Source organism: Salvelinus sp. IW2-2015, linkage group LG19 (assembly GCF_002910315.2).
Source record: "Salvelinus sp. IW2-2015 linkage group LG19, ASM291031v2, whole genome shotgun sequence".
Taxonomy (NCBI): domain Eukaryota; kingdom Metazoa; phylum Chordata; class Actinopteri; order Salmoniformes; family Salmonidae; genus Salvelinus; species Salvelinus sp. IW2-2015.
This window is the reverse complement of record NC_036859.1, coordinates 15897934-15914656: the sequence shown is the minus strand read 5'-3', so window position 1 is coordinate 15914656 and position 16723 is coordinate 15897934. Positions and strand designations below refer to the sequence as shown.

Here is a 16723-nt window from a genome sequence, read left to right as displayed (position 1 = left end):
GGAACACCAGGAACGCACAATCCCTCCATCAGTGCTCAGACATCATCGGACTAAGCTTGTTGTCATTGCAGGCAATCTCAACGCTGCACATTACAGGGAAGACATCCTCCTCCCTCATGTGGTACCCTTCCTGCAGACTCATCCTGACATGACCCTCCAGCATGACAATGCCACCAGCCATAAGGCTCGTTCTGTGCGTGATTTCCTGCAAGACAGGAATGTCAGTGTTCTGCCATTGCCAGTGAAGAGCCCAGATCTCAATCCCATTGAGCACGTCTGGGACCTGTTGGATTGGATGGTGAGGGCTAGGGCCATTCCCCCCAGAAATGTCCGGGAACTTGCAGGTGCCTTGGTGGAAGAGTGGGGTAACATCTCACAGCAAGAACTGGCAATTCCGGTGCAGTCAATGAGGAGATGCACTGCAGTACTTAATGCAGGTGGTGGCTGCATTAATGCAGATACTGACTGTTACTTTTTTCTGTTAGTTACATGTCTGTGGAACTTGATCAGTTTATGTCTCAGTTGTTGCATCTTGTTACGTTCATACAAATATTTCCACATGTTAAGTTTGCTGAAAATAATCGTAGTTGACAGTGAGAGGACGTTTCTTTTTTTTGCTGAGTTTATTTCTGACTCACTGTCAGGAACAGGGGCTTGACATATAATAAATAGACATTTAATCATGGCATCAAATGAAACAAAAGAGATAAGACGTCATTTCAGACAAACAAAACAATGACTTTACATTAGGAGTCTGTGTATGTGCCGACGAGTGTCACAACAAACCTCTGCTAAACCAGAAGACCTGCACAGACCAGTAGAGGTAGATAAAGACTAAACAGTGGATTGGATGAGCAGTGACATGTTTGTGCCTGGCCAGCAGATGCATACTTGTGGCACTAAGTATTTCCCCGATGCCCATTGAGGAAATATCAATGAGAATACATTCCGAGACTGTCAACATGTTGACTGAATGAATGGATATGTTGTTTCATTTACAGTGCACAAGTCCACCGGGTTGAATGAATCAAAAACAGATTCTGAAGACCCTGAACTGGGTTTGGCAGAGCTGGAGACCTGTGGTCTTCAGAGATGGAGTTATTTAGTCAGAAACACAAATGTATACACTGTTGCCCTATTTACAATCAGAAAATAGACAAACATATAAATAATCTAAAAATTACAAATGGTTCATACTAGTAAGCACATACAAGTTTTGAATAAATAAGGCGTGATACGTCATGTAAATAAATTAAGAGTAATTTCTATTTTTTTTAAATAAAATGTTATGTTGTGTGCTCATGTGAATGAGAGTGTTTTTGTACGGATTTGTAGAAAGAAAGTCAGTACATTTGGTGGATGTTGAGGTGTGTAGGTATGTGTTAAGTAGTGTTTAAGATGAGTAAAAAATGACACAGTATATGTCCATACCCGTGTGTCCATGCGTGCGTACGTGTGTGTGTGTGCGTGTGCATTCATGGGACTGTGCTTGCGTACGTGCAGGGGTATGTGAGTGTGAGTGTGTGTTTGTGCAAGTGCTTGTATGTGCCCGATTATATGCATACTGTAAATGTATGTCGGAGCGTCCATGCTTTAGTGAGTGAGCTCCTGCTGACACTCTGAGTCTCCTAGTAGGTCATTTGACCCCGGYATCTTCTTCCCATTCCAGGAGGATACACACCAACACCTGGCAGGGGGTCCCACCAGAGATGACTCACACTAAAACAAAATAGAAGAGYGGGGAAAAGAGAGAGAAAGATGTTAAACGACATGGATCAACTTAAGTACATTGCTATTTTTGATTGAACTCTCAACTAGGAACCAGAGTCTTCCTGATCAGATCACCTGGCCCTACGATCAACCACCAACGAGCAAATGCTCTTGCTAAACACACCAACCCCTCTCTGTCGAGGCAGCTCTAGAAGTAGACACATAGGCTGCTTACCTGCTTAGCCTTGTGGAAGCCATGTTTGTCACAGTTGGGGAGGTAGAAGGTGGTGAACTTCTCTCCTAGTTCCTGCTGAGAGCTGGCTATCCTGTCGAGCGCTGCATGCAGCTCAATGTGGCAGGGCCCCTAGCGGTAGGACAGAGAGAGGGGAATGAACATCTAACACATATAATACACACAGAAATATGGACACAGAATACATATGAAATAAGTAGTTATATCTGACTGAAACAGATTAAATCACCACGTGATTAAATTCAAAGCTAATTTAATCTCAAGAGAATAACACTTTCCCACTGAGGCTTGGTGGTTTTTGTTAAAATGGTAACAGCTTCCTCTGGTGGCTAGGAGCTAAATTGACCTGAACTGTAAGTCAGGTTTTAGAGGCCCTTTGCTGCATTAAGCTAAAGGTAAAGAAGAAGAAAGTAAGTCAAGGCCGTATAAAGCATCTGATTTAGGATCAGTTCAGCCTTCTTAGATCACAATTAATAATATTACATGGAGAGGGGGAGACCTGATCCTAGATCAAAACTCCTACTCTGAGATCTTTATACAATAGTCCCCAGTGGTATGTTGTGCCCACCTGTTCCACCATTACAGTCCGATGACCTAGCTACCTAACTCTAACAGTAAGTCACCTAACTAACTCTAACAGAAAGTCACCTAACTAACTCTAACAGAAAGTCAGATTGAATACTGTGCGTACCTGTTTCACCAGTTTCTTGCGGATGGCATTGACCTTGGCCTTGATGCTCTCCTGATCCCCCTCATCTCTGGGGTCAAAGGGGGTGTTAAGTCCCAGGAGGTAGGGCAGGGAGCTGTGGTCTGTCAACCACTCTACTTCCTCTGTGGATTAGAGAGAGAACTGAGTGTGTAAGTATAGAATTTTTAGCATTAGTTCACATTATATATGTTGTATTATGTTGTCAAAAAAAGTTTAATTTGTAGATTGGAAAGAAGGAAGGAAGTTATCTTTACTCATTGTGTATTTATTCCTTGTGTTATTAACTTTCTATAATTTTTCTATTTTTCTCTCTGAATTGTTGGGAAGTAAGCATTAAGTAAGTAAGTAAGCATTTCACTGTTAGTCTACACCTGTTGATTATGAAGCATGTGAAAAATATATCTTTTTTTGATCAATTAATCAATTATTTAAAAACTAAAACACAACAACAGAAAGCTGAGTCTACCTTGTCCCTCGTCCTCGGTGCAGATAGCCTGTCCCCTGGTGAGAGAGTAGAGAGGTCTGGGGTCTCCAGATCTAGGGCTGCATTTTAACCCCTCAGCACAGTGGGCCGTGTACACCCCACAGGAGGCCCCCTTCGCCAGGGCACATGCTAAGCAGCAGCCACATCCCGGCTCCCTTAGAACCTGCTTACAGTCTGGGGAGATGGCCGGGCATTCATCTAGTTTCTCCTGGGTACAGGGGGCACAGCGGATAGGCTCTGGACCCACCACGGGGGAAGACAGGGCCAGAGAGGCCAGGAGGGACAATGACACCGCTGACAGCAGGGTCAACTTCTCATATAATCCAAGCATCTTGAATCTGAAATCTTCAGGTGTAGGAAGAATCTTCAAGTATAGTTCTTGCTTAGTTTTCGAGTTCTTTTGACTAGCACAATATAATGTAGATAGGTAGTTCTAGGTTTCCTTCTATCCTTCTGCACTGAATTCTCCAAACAGAAGAGCTGCAGTATTTATACAGAACTCTGACCCTCAGGGAGGTTAATGTTTGATCCAGTCACTCCAGATATTCAATATTTTGGACGGACAGAGCAGCAGCAGCAGCTGTATTGGGTTGGAGGGTGGATGGATGGGTGGTTGACCTCTGGTAGAGTGCGTAGATCTGAACTGAGGTTCACTGGAGCTGCCTGCCTGCCCTGTCGTCAATATTTACTCTGGGACGAGGATACAGTAATTGTACAAGGTGATGTTGGAAAACATGTGTGTGTGTGTGTGTGTGTGTGTGTGTGTGTGTGGTGTGTGTGTGTGGTGTGTGTGGTGTTGTGTGTGTTGTGTGTGTGTGTGTGTGTGTGTGTGTGTGTGTGTGTGTGTGTGTGTTTGACCCATAGACGGTTATTTGTGTTCTTATCTTATGAACCTGTATCATAATGAAGATGCAAGAATATATTTAAGAAGGGTATCTATTGAAATGTAATGACAAATACATACTGTATGATGTGGTAGACAAACTAATGAGGGATTGATGATGTTGTGCATTGAGATTCATTCATGATAGGGTCAGAAGTTATAGGTAAGTCATGAACTGGCTATGACTTGATTCTATTTTACTTAAACATATTTGTTGGTCAGTCCATGTGGTTGAAATAGGGGTCATCTGTGGGTCACATAAACACGATCATCCTCTCAATTGCATAACCATGCAACCATAACATGTTTGTCTGGAGAAAGCCTTTTGTAAATGGTCATTTCCTGGTTAAGTATTAGTTCATCACACTTTATCTAAGGTAAACACTGAACACCCCTTCCCCATACCTCGATACACACATGCACACACATGCACACACACTTGCACACAAACTTTCTCTCTCTCTCTCTCTCTCTCTCTCTCTATGAGATACCCCATGCTTCTCGTCACGTGATGAAGCATGGTGACTTTGTGTAATTATTGAACTATTGGTCAGTGTGTCACGTCACACCAACTGAAGCTACCATGTCATATGTAGATGTTGACAAACACAATAGGTTGGTTAGGAGTGTCACCTGTTCTCAGTGTCCTAATTCATGGTCATGAATCAACACTATTTTTTGTGAATTGGTGACACAGACTTTTTTGTCTTGCAATGTTGCATGTGCCCTTTTCAAGTCTACTCAACAACCAGCTCATATGTTGTAGCCTCCTCAATGCATAAGATTCACCAGCCGTTGTGGGAAAGGATCATCCTAGGAGGATAAATTGAAAAAAGTATCATGGACAGATTATCAAAATGTGTGTTTGATCACTGTAATTAAATTATTCAATCTCTATAAACACATTTACTGTCTGGAGGGAAATGTACATTTGATATATTTTGTTTGTCCAGACCATCATGACTACAGGCTTATTATTGGTACTTAGTGCAGTTGGCACCTTTCTCCGTCCTCTAGCCCCTCTTTTCTTCTGTGGTGGTGGTAGCTCGTCCTTCCCTCTCCTCTTCTGTGGTCGTTGTGGTGTAGTTGGTTGCTCTTCATCTGACGATCTGACGATGACCAGGAGTCTCCTCCTTGTGCAATGTGTTTGTTTCCCTCTCCTGTTGATGGGTAGCTGAGACTGGAATAAATTGAAATACTTGCACCGAACGTCGACAAAAAATATAAAGTGAGAAGAGGGCTGGGGACAGCAGCCTACTTTCCTCTACTTCGAGCTGAGCTCCATCCTCTTCCCCTTTAGCCTCTCTGTTTCCCAGGGAGGATGAACCCTGGTCGGGTCTCCTCATCCCAGACGTCCCCTGTTGTCTGGGAAGGAGTTGGATATGGTAGGCCTACAGAGAGATAGTTGATCTCCACCTGGGCAGCACTACTTTGATCCAGAGAACTGGAGTCCCGACAAGGCCTCCGCACCTGAAGACTCTTCCTCTTCATCCTCCTCCTCCTCTTCTTCCTGGATAGGTTCCAGCAGCTGTATCATTCGTTTTTCATGAGCTGATTAGTTTTAGCAAATAGATCATGTGAACCTGATGAACTGAACAGGGCTATATATAATACACTGCTCAAAAAAATAAAGGGAACACTAAAATAACACATCCTAGATCTGAATGAATGAAATATTCTTATTAAATACTTTTTTCTTTACATAGTTGAATGTGCTGACAACAAAATCACACAAAAATTATCAATGGAAATCAAATTTATCAACCCATGGAGGTCTGGATTTGGAGTCACACTCAAAATTAAAGTGGAAAACCACACTACAGGCTGATCCACAACTTTGATGTAATGTCCTTAAAACAAGTCAAAATGAGGCTCAGTAGTGTGGTGTGGCCTCCACGTGCCTGTATGACCTCCCTACAACGCCTGGGCATGCTCCTGATGAGGTGGCGGATGGTCTCCTGAGGGATCTCCTCCCAGACCTGGACTAAAGCATCCGCCAACTCCTGGACAGTCTGTGGTGCAACGTGGCGTTGGTGGATGGAGCGAGACATGATGTCCCAGATGTGCTCAATTGGATTCAAGTCTGGGGAACGGGCGGGCCAGTCCATAGCATCAATGCCTTTAGGACCAGCAAATTTTAGAATCTCATTATCTTAATGAACCTAAAATAATCTATTTTGGTTCAAATGTAAAATGTTTGGTCATTTAGCAGACGATCTTATCCAGAGCGACTTACAGGAGCAATTACGGTTAAATGTCTTGCTCAAGGGCACATAAACAGATTTTATTTCCTAGTCGGGTTGGGGTTTTGAACCAACAAGCTTTCGGTTACTGGCCCAATGTTCCTAACCGCTAGGCTACCTGACGCAAATATTCAACATCCACTGTCAATGCTACCCAGTTACTTACAGTATGTAGCCAGTGTTTTTTACCTTGGGAATCCTACAGGCACGGATCCATATAGCAGAGCTGTGAGTGACTGACACACAACTGGATTACCTAATGAGGTCGATAGTATTATCATACGGTTAGAGTAACCCCCGAAAGGCTAGTCATCCTCCAATATAACAGGTTATAACAGAACACCACAACAGACTGGGTAAACCAGGGAGTACTGTTGAGCAGGCCAGGCCAGCTCTGTATTGACTTAACTGTTATACTGATTAAGCCCTGGAAAACCACAAAACACTGGGAAAACATTGGAAACATTGGCCGCCGCTCAACATTTGGGATATTCTAGGTTTATCTGTGGAAAGTAACACAGACTCAGTAAATTTTGCCATTGTCAGTGCTCTTTGGCCAGCTGAAGCTTTGCAGGGAAGTTGTTATTGTAAGAACCATGTTGGTTCAAGGTTAACAAATGGAGCTGGAAAACCCCATTGAACACAAACACTGAGTATACAAAAACATAAAAAAATCTGCTATTTCCATGACATAGACTGACAGGTTGAATCCAGGTGAAGGCTTATGATCCCTTATTGATGTCCCTTGTTTAACTCCACTTGAATTAGTGTTAGATGGAGGGGAGGAGACAGGTTTAAAAGAGGATTTTTAAGCCTTCAGACAATTGAGACATGGAGTGTGTCAGTGGTTGAATGGGCAAAGCCATAATTTAAGTGCCTTTGAACGGGGTATGGTGGTATGTTAGATGCACAGGTTTGTGAATGGACACACTGAACTGCAACACTGCTGGGTTTTTCACACACAGTTTCCCATGTGTATCAAAATGGGTCCACCACCCAAAGGACATCGAGCCAACTTGACAACAACTGTGGGAGGCATTGGACTCAACAGGGGCCAGCATCCCTGTGGAGCGCTTTCGACACCTTGTAGAGTCCATGCCTCAACGAATTGAGCTGTTTCTGAAGACAAGGGGGGGGGGGGGGGTCGGGGGTTGCAACTCAATATTAGGAAGGAGTGATTTGAGGATTCCTTTTTTTCCGGGAGAAAAATAACATACTTAACGAGGACTAACCTCATCAAGAACATGACTCGGCATCCCAGGGCCGCCAGCATTCCAGAATCTTGACCTAATTCCTCATTTCATTCTCCCACACACACACATTACATCAAGAAACTTAAGATTGGAGTCTTCAGATCATGTATTTTGAACATCAATAATGTGTTTATTACAAAATCTGAGATAACTGTACAAGATACGTTGTTTATAGCCGTAGTAATCTATTTACAAAAGTACCACTGTCTGTGTATCAAAGTGATCAGCTAAAAAGGCATGTTTCAATCACTGTAAGCTTTCATAGAAGTAAGGCAAAATACTTGAAACTGGATGTACATTTTTGCAGATCAAGTGAAATTCGTCACCTACTGTATCTGTCTAATGGCCAGCTTAATCTAACGGTATGGGAGCCGGAAACTGTGATTCTACAGCTCTACGTAGGTTGCTAAGTCTGTACTTATTTGCAGAATACTGATTTGTTTGTGTGTGTGTGTGTGTGTGTTGGTGTGTGTGTGGTGTGTGTGTGTGGTGTGTGTGTGTGTGTGTGGTGGTGTGTGTGTGTGTGTGTGTGTGTGTGTGTGGTGTTGTGTGTGTGTGTGTGTGTGTGTGGTGTGTGTGTGTGGTGTGATGTGAGCAGGGGTGCATGTCTGTGTGTGTGTGGGTTTGTTGTGTGAAGGTGTGAAGGTGTGTGAGCATGTGTATGTCGCTGGATGTGTGTGTGTGTGTAAGACATACAGAACGTGTGTAAACTTACCGTTCACACTAACGCGGCCGCACCAGGTTTGGCATTCACTAGAGTTCTACAGCGCACGTCAGTCGGACTCAGGGATAAGGGCATCCTTATCGCTCTGTGGGTCAAAGCCAATGTACCTTACCCAATACCTCTCGTACCGACCTCACTTTCAAAGCCTGCTGCATGTGTAGCCGACATAGGACACACACTCCCACACATAATCCTTATCAGAGCAGAGCAATGGACGAATAACAAGCCTTGATCAATACACGAGCTCAACAAGGTCACAGAAGCAAACAAAGGGTGTGTATTTCTCCCGGCAGCCTACATTAGAAATAATACTATGTTACTTACCCTCATCCGATACATGTTTGTTTGGATCCATGAGACGTAAAAAATGTCATATGCAGTAAACCATATATCCTGCCTATTGAGTGTTTCAGATTTGTTTTGCCTGAATGACTTTTTCCGTCGTTGCTCTAGAAATCCAGAGACCTAGATGGCATTTGTGCTCCTGTTGTGAAGGACGATGTACTAAACCGCCGGATCTTAAAGGAGCTCATAGCTTTGGTTTGCYCTCGACGGGGAACCAGACCAGTCAATCTATCCTAGCAATATGAGCAGCACTAACAGTTAATGAACTGCCGAAAACCTTTCAAAAGCCTTTTGAGATTTTGAGAACTCTTTGAATGTATAAAAACGTATTTGTGCTAATTCGTTTAAGATTTAAGAACACCCACATGCATACACACATATAAATATTTGTGTAGAAATACACACTTGCATGCATACCATACGTACAGTACACAGATTGTATTTACACTGTGAAGGATGGAATGTATCCTTGGCATAATCAGAAGAAGACATAGAAAAGTATTAATAACATGATCAGTCCTCTTATATGTGGATAATACTGGGTTGTGTGTGCATGACCCCTTTTTGGGACTGTGCACACACAGAGGGACGACACACTGTCACCTGGCTGCCACCCTTAAGTCATCAGGAGCATGGTGTTCCAATCCTGGAAGCTGGAATTCTTCAGTTGATTGTATGTGGTTCCAAACGGTGGCAAGTCACAACAACTGTCACAAAAACTTACACAAACCCAATCAAGTCCGCAGGTTGATTGCAATCGGGATTTTATACTTGGTGTGATTGTCCAGATATCCAATCTGACCATCCTCAGAACCAGGTAGCTCCTGGAGGAGCATCCCTCCATTGATCCATTGTGCAGTGGACTGTCCCAGTATCCCAGTGTACCAGTTACCCACAGGAGACCTTGGTTCATTCTGTAGTGGGACCCTCAGTGGATCTAGTCCTGATGGATGTTATAGCCCAGGACCCTGGAGCTCAAGTTTACAATAGTGCAGCGCTTCTTCTCTCCACCTACCTACACAGCCACTCCTCCCACATCTACCTCTGTCTCCTCTTCTTCCTCCTCCTCTCCCAGAGTAGGCACACAGTGCGAGGGTAAGCATTGCGTGGGGTGGACGTTGACACTGGGGCTAGAGCTGCTGTTACCCATGCCACCGAGGCTAACCATGCTAGCCCGGACGGTGAAGCTGGCGACAGAGTTGACGCTGCCCAGTTTGGTGGGAACGCTGGCCTTTCCGCAGGAGTGTGCACGGCGGTTCAGGCTGGCAGAGCGCACCACGGAGGACGTGGGGGCACAGCCAGTGCTGTGGACCTTGCCCTCCAGGAAGTATGTGAGCATCTCACCCTTACCCTTCACGCTGACCTTGCCCCGGCACACCAGGTCATAGTTATCCCCCAGGATCCGGTACACATCCTCTGTTACCTTGGGGAGGGAGGTAGAGAGGGAGAGAGGTAGAGGTAGAGAGAGAGAGAGAGAGAGAGAGAGAGAGAAGAGAGAGAGTAAGAAGAGAGAGAGATGAGAGAGAGAGAGAGAGAGAGAGAGGGAGAGAGAGGAAAGGAGGGAAGAGAGAGGAGAGAGAGAGGTTAGAGAGGTAGAGAGGTAGAGAGAGAGAGAGACAGAGAGACAGGGAGAGAGAGAGAGAGAGGTAGAGAGGTAAGAGAGAGAGAGAGAGAGAGAGAAGAGAGAAGAGAGAGAGAAGAGAGAGAAAGAGAGAGAGAAGAGAGAGAGAGAGAGAGAAGAAGAGAGTAGAGAGGTAGAGGTAGAGGTAGAGAGAGCGTGAGAGAGAGAGAGAGAGAGAGAGAGATAGAGAGAGAGAGAGAGAGAGAGAGAGAAGAGAGAGAGAGAGAAGAGATAGAGAGGTAGAGAGAGAGAGTAGGAGGTAGAGAGGTAGAGAAAGAGATTAGAGACGAGAGAGAGAGAGAGAGATTATACCACTGTCATACAATGAGATTTACTCTAGGCCAATCAACAGGCCTCAATCATAACACATTATTTAATACAGTACACATGGCACATGCACAGATAGGGCTCAACCAGTACACAGGCACATGCGCAGATAGGGCTCAACCAGTACACAGGCACATGCACAGATAGGGCTCAACCAGTGCCTGAGCACTTGCCCGCCTTTGATAAAGTGCCCTAGCAGCTCTGTGGTTTTTTAAAAAGTAGTCTTTTAATTTTTGTTTTAATTTTGAATGTAACAAATTAAACATCAAACTATCTGATTTTATAAGCTCTTAAATCTCATAAAATACCCTCTCCCCTGCCTTCCCGCTCAGAGCACACTCCTCGGACTTGCATGTGTGGCCACTGGCTGCGGGCACTGGGTGGGGAGACATGAATAGGCCAACTGGTAGGAGGCTACTGGTAGGTATGAGGCTACTGGTAGGTAGGAGGCTACTTTTGAGTTGGATCTGTCATTCGTGTCTCTCACTGTTATGGACAAAGAATGGGGCAATCTGACTGCTTGTTAGTAAGAGGCAGATGTCAGCAGCATAACAAACTCAAATCAAGTAAAAACAAGTTTGTTCCAACAGCCTATCTAATTAGTTAGCATATTTAGCCTACACTAGCATTTTATTTTACCTTTATTTAACTAGGCAAGTCAYTGACGGCCTACGAACAGTGGGTTAACTGCCTTGTTCAGGGGCAGAACCACAGATTTTTACCTTGTCTGGTCGGGGATTCGATCTTGCAACTTTTCGGTTACAAGTCCAACGCTCTAACCACTAGGCTACCTGCTGCCCCATTCTCATTCTCTCTGGTCAGCTGATAGCCACTCTTCTCCCCATGTGAATCATCTCATGTCATCTCTTGGCCTAGGAGTCACTGTCACTAGCTTGCCTACAATATGTGATGAGTGAGTGTGTTGTTGCAGGAAATATATAGGCCTATGAATGTTGACATTTTGCCTACAAAGGCAGTCGGTATGTTTGTGCACAGCCCTGACAGTACCTGTATCTTGCCAGGTACTCCGGTGCTGTCCATGCGGCTGGCCACGTTCACTGTGTTCCCCCAGATATCATACTGAGGCCTCCTGGCCCCGATCACCCCTGCCACCACTGGACCCACGTTGATACCCACTCTCAAGACAAAGTCGTTGTATGACTGGTAGTTGATTTCATCCAGTACATCGAACATCTCAATAGCATAGTTTGCCACTGTGCTCAGGTGATCATAGACAGATCTTTTGTCCTGTAGAAGGGAGCAAGGAAGTAAACAAAGGTTACATTTAATTATCACATTCATTCATTGTCCTCGTTATATTCATATATATTTTTTATTTATTTAACAAACACACACAAGACCGCACCACAAACACACACACTTGCCTTTGTTCCGATGGTGGGGACTAGACCCACAGCAGCCATATAGGTGCTGCCTATGGTTTTGATCTTCTCTATGTCCTTATAGCATTCTTTATCCATGAGCTGAGGAAAAATTTGATTTACACCTACACACAGGAGAAGGCAACAAATAATGTTAATATCCCAGTAAACTGTAGCAGCCAACATCCTCACCTCGTCAAAATCAGCGATGATTTCATTGAGTAGTCTCAGACACTCCACTCCCATGTTGTTCCCATCCAGCTCAATGTAGAAGTCATTGAAGTTGGGGATGGAAGCAAACAGCACTCCGACTTGGGCATAGGACTGGTAATACAGATCCTATAGAAAAACACATAGCCAACCTTAGTCACTAGGCCAAATAGATGTATWGTGTACTGAACAAAAATATAAAAGCAACATGTAAAGTGTTGGTTCCATGGTTCATGAGCTGAAATAAAAMATCCCAGAAACTTTCCATACGCACAGAAATCTTATTTCTCTAAAACGTTGGGCACAAATTTGTTTACATCCCTGTTAGTGAGCATTTCTCCTTTGCCAAGATAATTCAAGCCCTTTGGTGGGGAAAAACTGTTTCTGGTTGGCTGGGCCTGGCTTCCCAGTAGGTGGGCCTGGCTCCCAAGTGGGCTGCGCCCCTGACCAGTCATGTGAAATCCATACATTAGGGTCTAAGAAATGTATTTCAAATGACTGATTTCCATATAAGAACTGTAACTCAGTCAAATTGTTGAAATTGTTGCATGTTGTATTTATTTTGTTCAGTATACAGTGCTTTCGGAAAGTATTCAGACCCCTTGACTTTTTCCACATTTTGTTACGTTACAGACTTGATTAAATAAAAATATTTCCTCAGCAATCTACTCACAATACCCCATAATGACAAAGAGAAAACAGGTTCTTAGAAATGTTGCTAATAAAAAATTATACAAAACAGAAAAAGCTTATTTACATAAGTATTCAGACCCTTTTGCTATGAGACTCAAAATTGAACTCAGGTGCATCCTGTTTCCATTGATCATCCTTGAGATGTTTCTACAACTTGATTGGAGTCCACCTGTGGTAAATTCAATTGATTGGACATGATTTGGAAAAGCACACACCTGTCAATATAAGGTCCCACAGTTGACAATGCATGTCAGAGCAAAAACCAAGCAATGAGGTCGAAGGAATTTTCCCTAGACATCCAAGATTGGATTGTGTTGAGGCACAGATCTGGCGAAGGGTACCAAAAACTGTCTGCAGCATTTAAGGTCCCCAAGAACACAATGGCCTCCATAATTCCTAAATGGAAGAAGTTTGGAACCACCAAGACTCTTCCTAGAGCTGGCCGCCTGGCCAAATTGAGCAATCGGTGGAAAAGGGCCTTGGTCAGGGTGGTAACGAAGAACCTGATGGTCACTCTGACAGAGCTCCAGAGTTCCTCTGTGGAGATGGGAGAACCTTCCAGAAGGACACCCATCTCAGCAGKACTCTACCAATCAGGCCTTTATGGTAGTGGCCAGATGGAAGCCACTCCTCAGTAAAAGGCACATGACAGCCCGCTTGGAATTTGCCAAAAGGCACCTAAAGGACTCTCAGACCACGAGAAACAAGATTCTCTGGTCTGATGAATCCAAGAACTCATTGGCCTGAATGCCAAGCCTCGCACGTGGTATAAAGTACTTAAGTAAAAATACATTATTATTTATATTTTTTACAACATTTACTTTCACTTCACTACTTTCCAAAAGAAAATTATGTAGTTTTTACTCCATTCATTTTTCCTGACACCCAAAAGTACTCATTATTTTTAATGGCTAGCAGGACAGGAAATGGCCCATTTCACACACTTATCAAGAGAATATCCCTGGGCATCCCTACTGCCTCTGATCTGGCAGACTCATTAAACACAAATGCTTCATTTGAGTGTCTMAGTGTTGGAGAGTGCACATGGCTATCTGTAAATGCTGTCTGGTTTGCTTAATATAAGCACATTGAAATTATTTATACATTCACTTTTGATGCTTAAGTATATTTAAAACCAAATACTTTTAGACTTTTTCTCAAGGAATATTTTACTGGGTGACTTTCACTTGAGTCATTTCTATTAAGTTATCTTTACTTTTACTCAAGTATGACCATTGTGTACTTTTTCCACCTCTGGCGTCACGTCTGGAGGAAACCTGGCACCATCCCTACGGTGAATCATGGTGGTGGCAGCATCATGCTGTGGGGACATTTTTCAGCAGCTGGGACTGGGAGACTAGTTAGGATTCAGTTAAAGATGAACAGAGCAAAGTACAGAGAGATCCTTGATGAAAACCTGCTCCAGAGCACTCAGGACCTCAGACTGGGGCGAAGGTTCACCTTCCACAGGACAACAACCCTAAGCACACAACCAAGACAGCGCAGGAGTGGCTTCGGGGAAGTCTCTGAATGTCCTTACCCACCAAAAAATGTGCTTTGTCATTATGAGGTATTGTGTGTAGATTGATGAGGGAAAAAAAACAATTTAATACATTTTTGAATAAGGCTGTAACGTAACAAAATGTGGAAAAAGTCAAAGGATCTGAATACTTTCCGAAGGCTCTGTATATGGCAAGGTACTATTGATCCTTTGAAGGAAAGGTAATATCCTTTATGAAACAACACTGTTTGTGTCTGACTGCCTGCCTGTGTCTTCTGTCTGTCTGTCTGTCTTGTTGTCTTGTCGTAGTCTGTCTGCGTCCTGTCTGTCTGTTCTGTCTGTCTGTTGTCTGTCTGTCTGTCTGTCTGTCTGTCTGTCTGTCTGTCTGTCTCTGTCTGTCTGTCTGTTGTTGTCTGTCTGTCTGTCTGTCTGTCTGTTTGTCTGTCGTTGTCTTCACTGTTCCATCTGTCCATCTGTCCATCTGTCCATCTCTGTCCGTCTATGTAGGACACACCATGTTTCTGGGGTTGGACAGGAGGAAGTGTTGAGCCACATGAGCAGGAAGCAGGTTGAAGAGAATCCTCCTGTTGTCCAGCTTGACCTTCTCCATGCCGTCCCGCTCCTCCTCTGCCTGACAACACACAAAAACACACACACATCAACTTGAATGAAATAATTCTCCCCAAAGTACAACTCAAGCCTGCAGTTCAAAACTCATACCACAAGGTGTCAGTATAAGCTCTAAATGTACACCAGGACTGAGGCACCATGTTAGCCTGACAATGTGGACAAGGAGCATTTGGTAGAATCAATAGTTAAAGGTCCAAACCTAAAGCCAAACCCTACTAGACACTATAACTGTCCTACCAGCCAAGTGGCTCTATTGTACCAAACCATCAGTGACTTGTCCTGACCTATCCTTATCAACCATGCCAATATCACCCTGTGTCCTATCMAGCGTTACAAAATTCTGTGAACTTTCAATAAATTCCCTGTTTTTCCATAAATCCTGGATGGAAGATTCCTGATTTCCTGCTTATTCCCCGTTGATTCCTTGTTCCTCCAACCGGAATATGGAGAAAACATATTTTGTGCTAGGCAGGAAGTTAAGTGATGTGTGTAATAAAACTGTTCCTTCTCCCTTCATGTGACCTGACCTGGGCCCACATTCCTCACAAATCCACAGCTATCCACCCTTATCAGTGACTGCATGTAACCATTACCCTCTACTATAGCAAGTATTTCAAACTCTAACCCAACACAACCATGCCAATATCAGCCCCTTGTCCTATCGTAAACAACCGTGCCAATATCAGCACTGTCCTATCGTAACCAACAATGCCAATATCAGCCATCACCATGCTAGCATCTGCCAGCAGCTTTAACAGCCAATAGCCTGGCACTTGGCAGCCAAAAGCCTCAAAATATGACTTGGCATGATATGGTCACAACAGAAGGTCGGATGATGAGTAAAGCATGGTGTTCATCAGCTAGCTAGATCTATGCATAGGACAACAGCCCACACAGATACACAGACACACACACACAGTCACACACACACCTGTGTGGCCCAAAGGAAGTCCAGTCGTAGTTTGAGGTCCAGCTGTCTGGAGTGGAGGGCCAGGGCACTGGTGAACAGCAGCAGGGACAGGATGGGCTCATAGCCCTGGATCTGGAGATTAGACCCTCCGCTGTGGGACAAACCAACAGAGACATCAGCAACAATCTTCAAAAAGACTGTACCTCATCATTCATTAAAAGGGAGAGTTGAGGTATATGGAAAAAGCAGCAATGAGGTTACCGAGGTAGGCATGTACATGTACAACTGAATAATGTCCTTAATCAGACTTTGCAAAGCAGTAGAGTCCAGTAAAGAGTGCAAGGAGAGTAGTAAAACAAGGTCCCTGAGAGGCAGTACTAAGCGGTGGGCGGGTGGATATGGCTAGTGCCGTGTCACAGAGTTCAGCAGGGTTAAAGTAGCTGGAAAGAAACTGTTCTTGAGCCTGCTAGTGCGGGAACGTAGAGACCTGTACCGCCTGCCTGATGATAGGAGGGAAAACAGTTTGTGGTATGGATGTGAAGGGTCCCTGATGATGCTGCGCYCCCTACGCAGACACCGCTTATGGTGGAGGTCTACGATGGCAGGGAGCTGGGCACCAGTGATGTGCTGGGCGGTTTTCACCACCTGTTGCAGGGCCTTCTGATCGGCCACAGAGCATCCGCCAAACCACACTGTGGCGCAGTTAGTCAGAATGCTCTCGACCGTGCAGCGGTAAAAGTTCACCAGGATCTTGGGAGACAGGTGGGCCTTCTTCAGCCTCCTCAAACAGTACAGGCGCTGCTGCGCCTTTTTGACCAGGGTTGAGGAGTTGAGGGTCCAGGAAA

General features: G+C 44.3%; 2 protein-coding genes across 2 annotated transcripts in view; both read right to left on the bottom strand.

Annotated features, from left to right (window-relative positions):
• Positions 1–1169: 1169 nt before the first annotated feature.
• LOC111979789 (insulin-like growth factor-binding protein 1) lies at positions 1170–3620 on the bottom strand. Its single transcript, XM_024010494.2, has 4 exons — positions 3139–3620; positions 2655–2794; positions 1946–2074; positions 1170–1719 (listed from the first exon to the last, which is right to left on the bottom strand). The coding sequence occupies exons 1-4, from the start codon at positions 3485–3487 to the stop codon at positions 1594–1596; spliced, it is 744 nt and encodes a 247-aa protein (XP_023866262.1). The 5' UTR covers positions 3488–3620; the 3' UTR covers positions 1170–1593.
• Positions 3621–8124: 4504 nt separating this feature from the next.
• The window catches only part of LOC111978905 (adenylate cyclase type 1-like), a 72345-nt gene continuing 63746 nt past the window's right edge, over positions 8125–16723 (bottom strand). Inside the window, 6 exon segments of the mRNA XM_024009151.2 lie at positions 8125–10027; positions 11561–11800; positions 11938–12036; positions 12127–12273; positions 14853–14969; positions 15900–16029. Of these exon segments, the coding sequence (XP_023864919.1) occupies positions 9620–10027; positions 11561–11800; positions 11938–12036; positions 12127–12273; positions 14853–14969; positions 15900–16029 (1141 nt within the window). The 3' untranslated portion in view covers positions 8125–9619.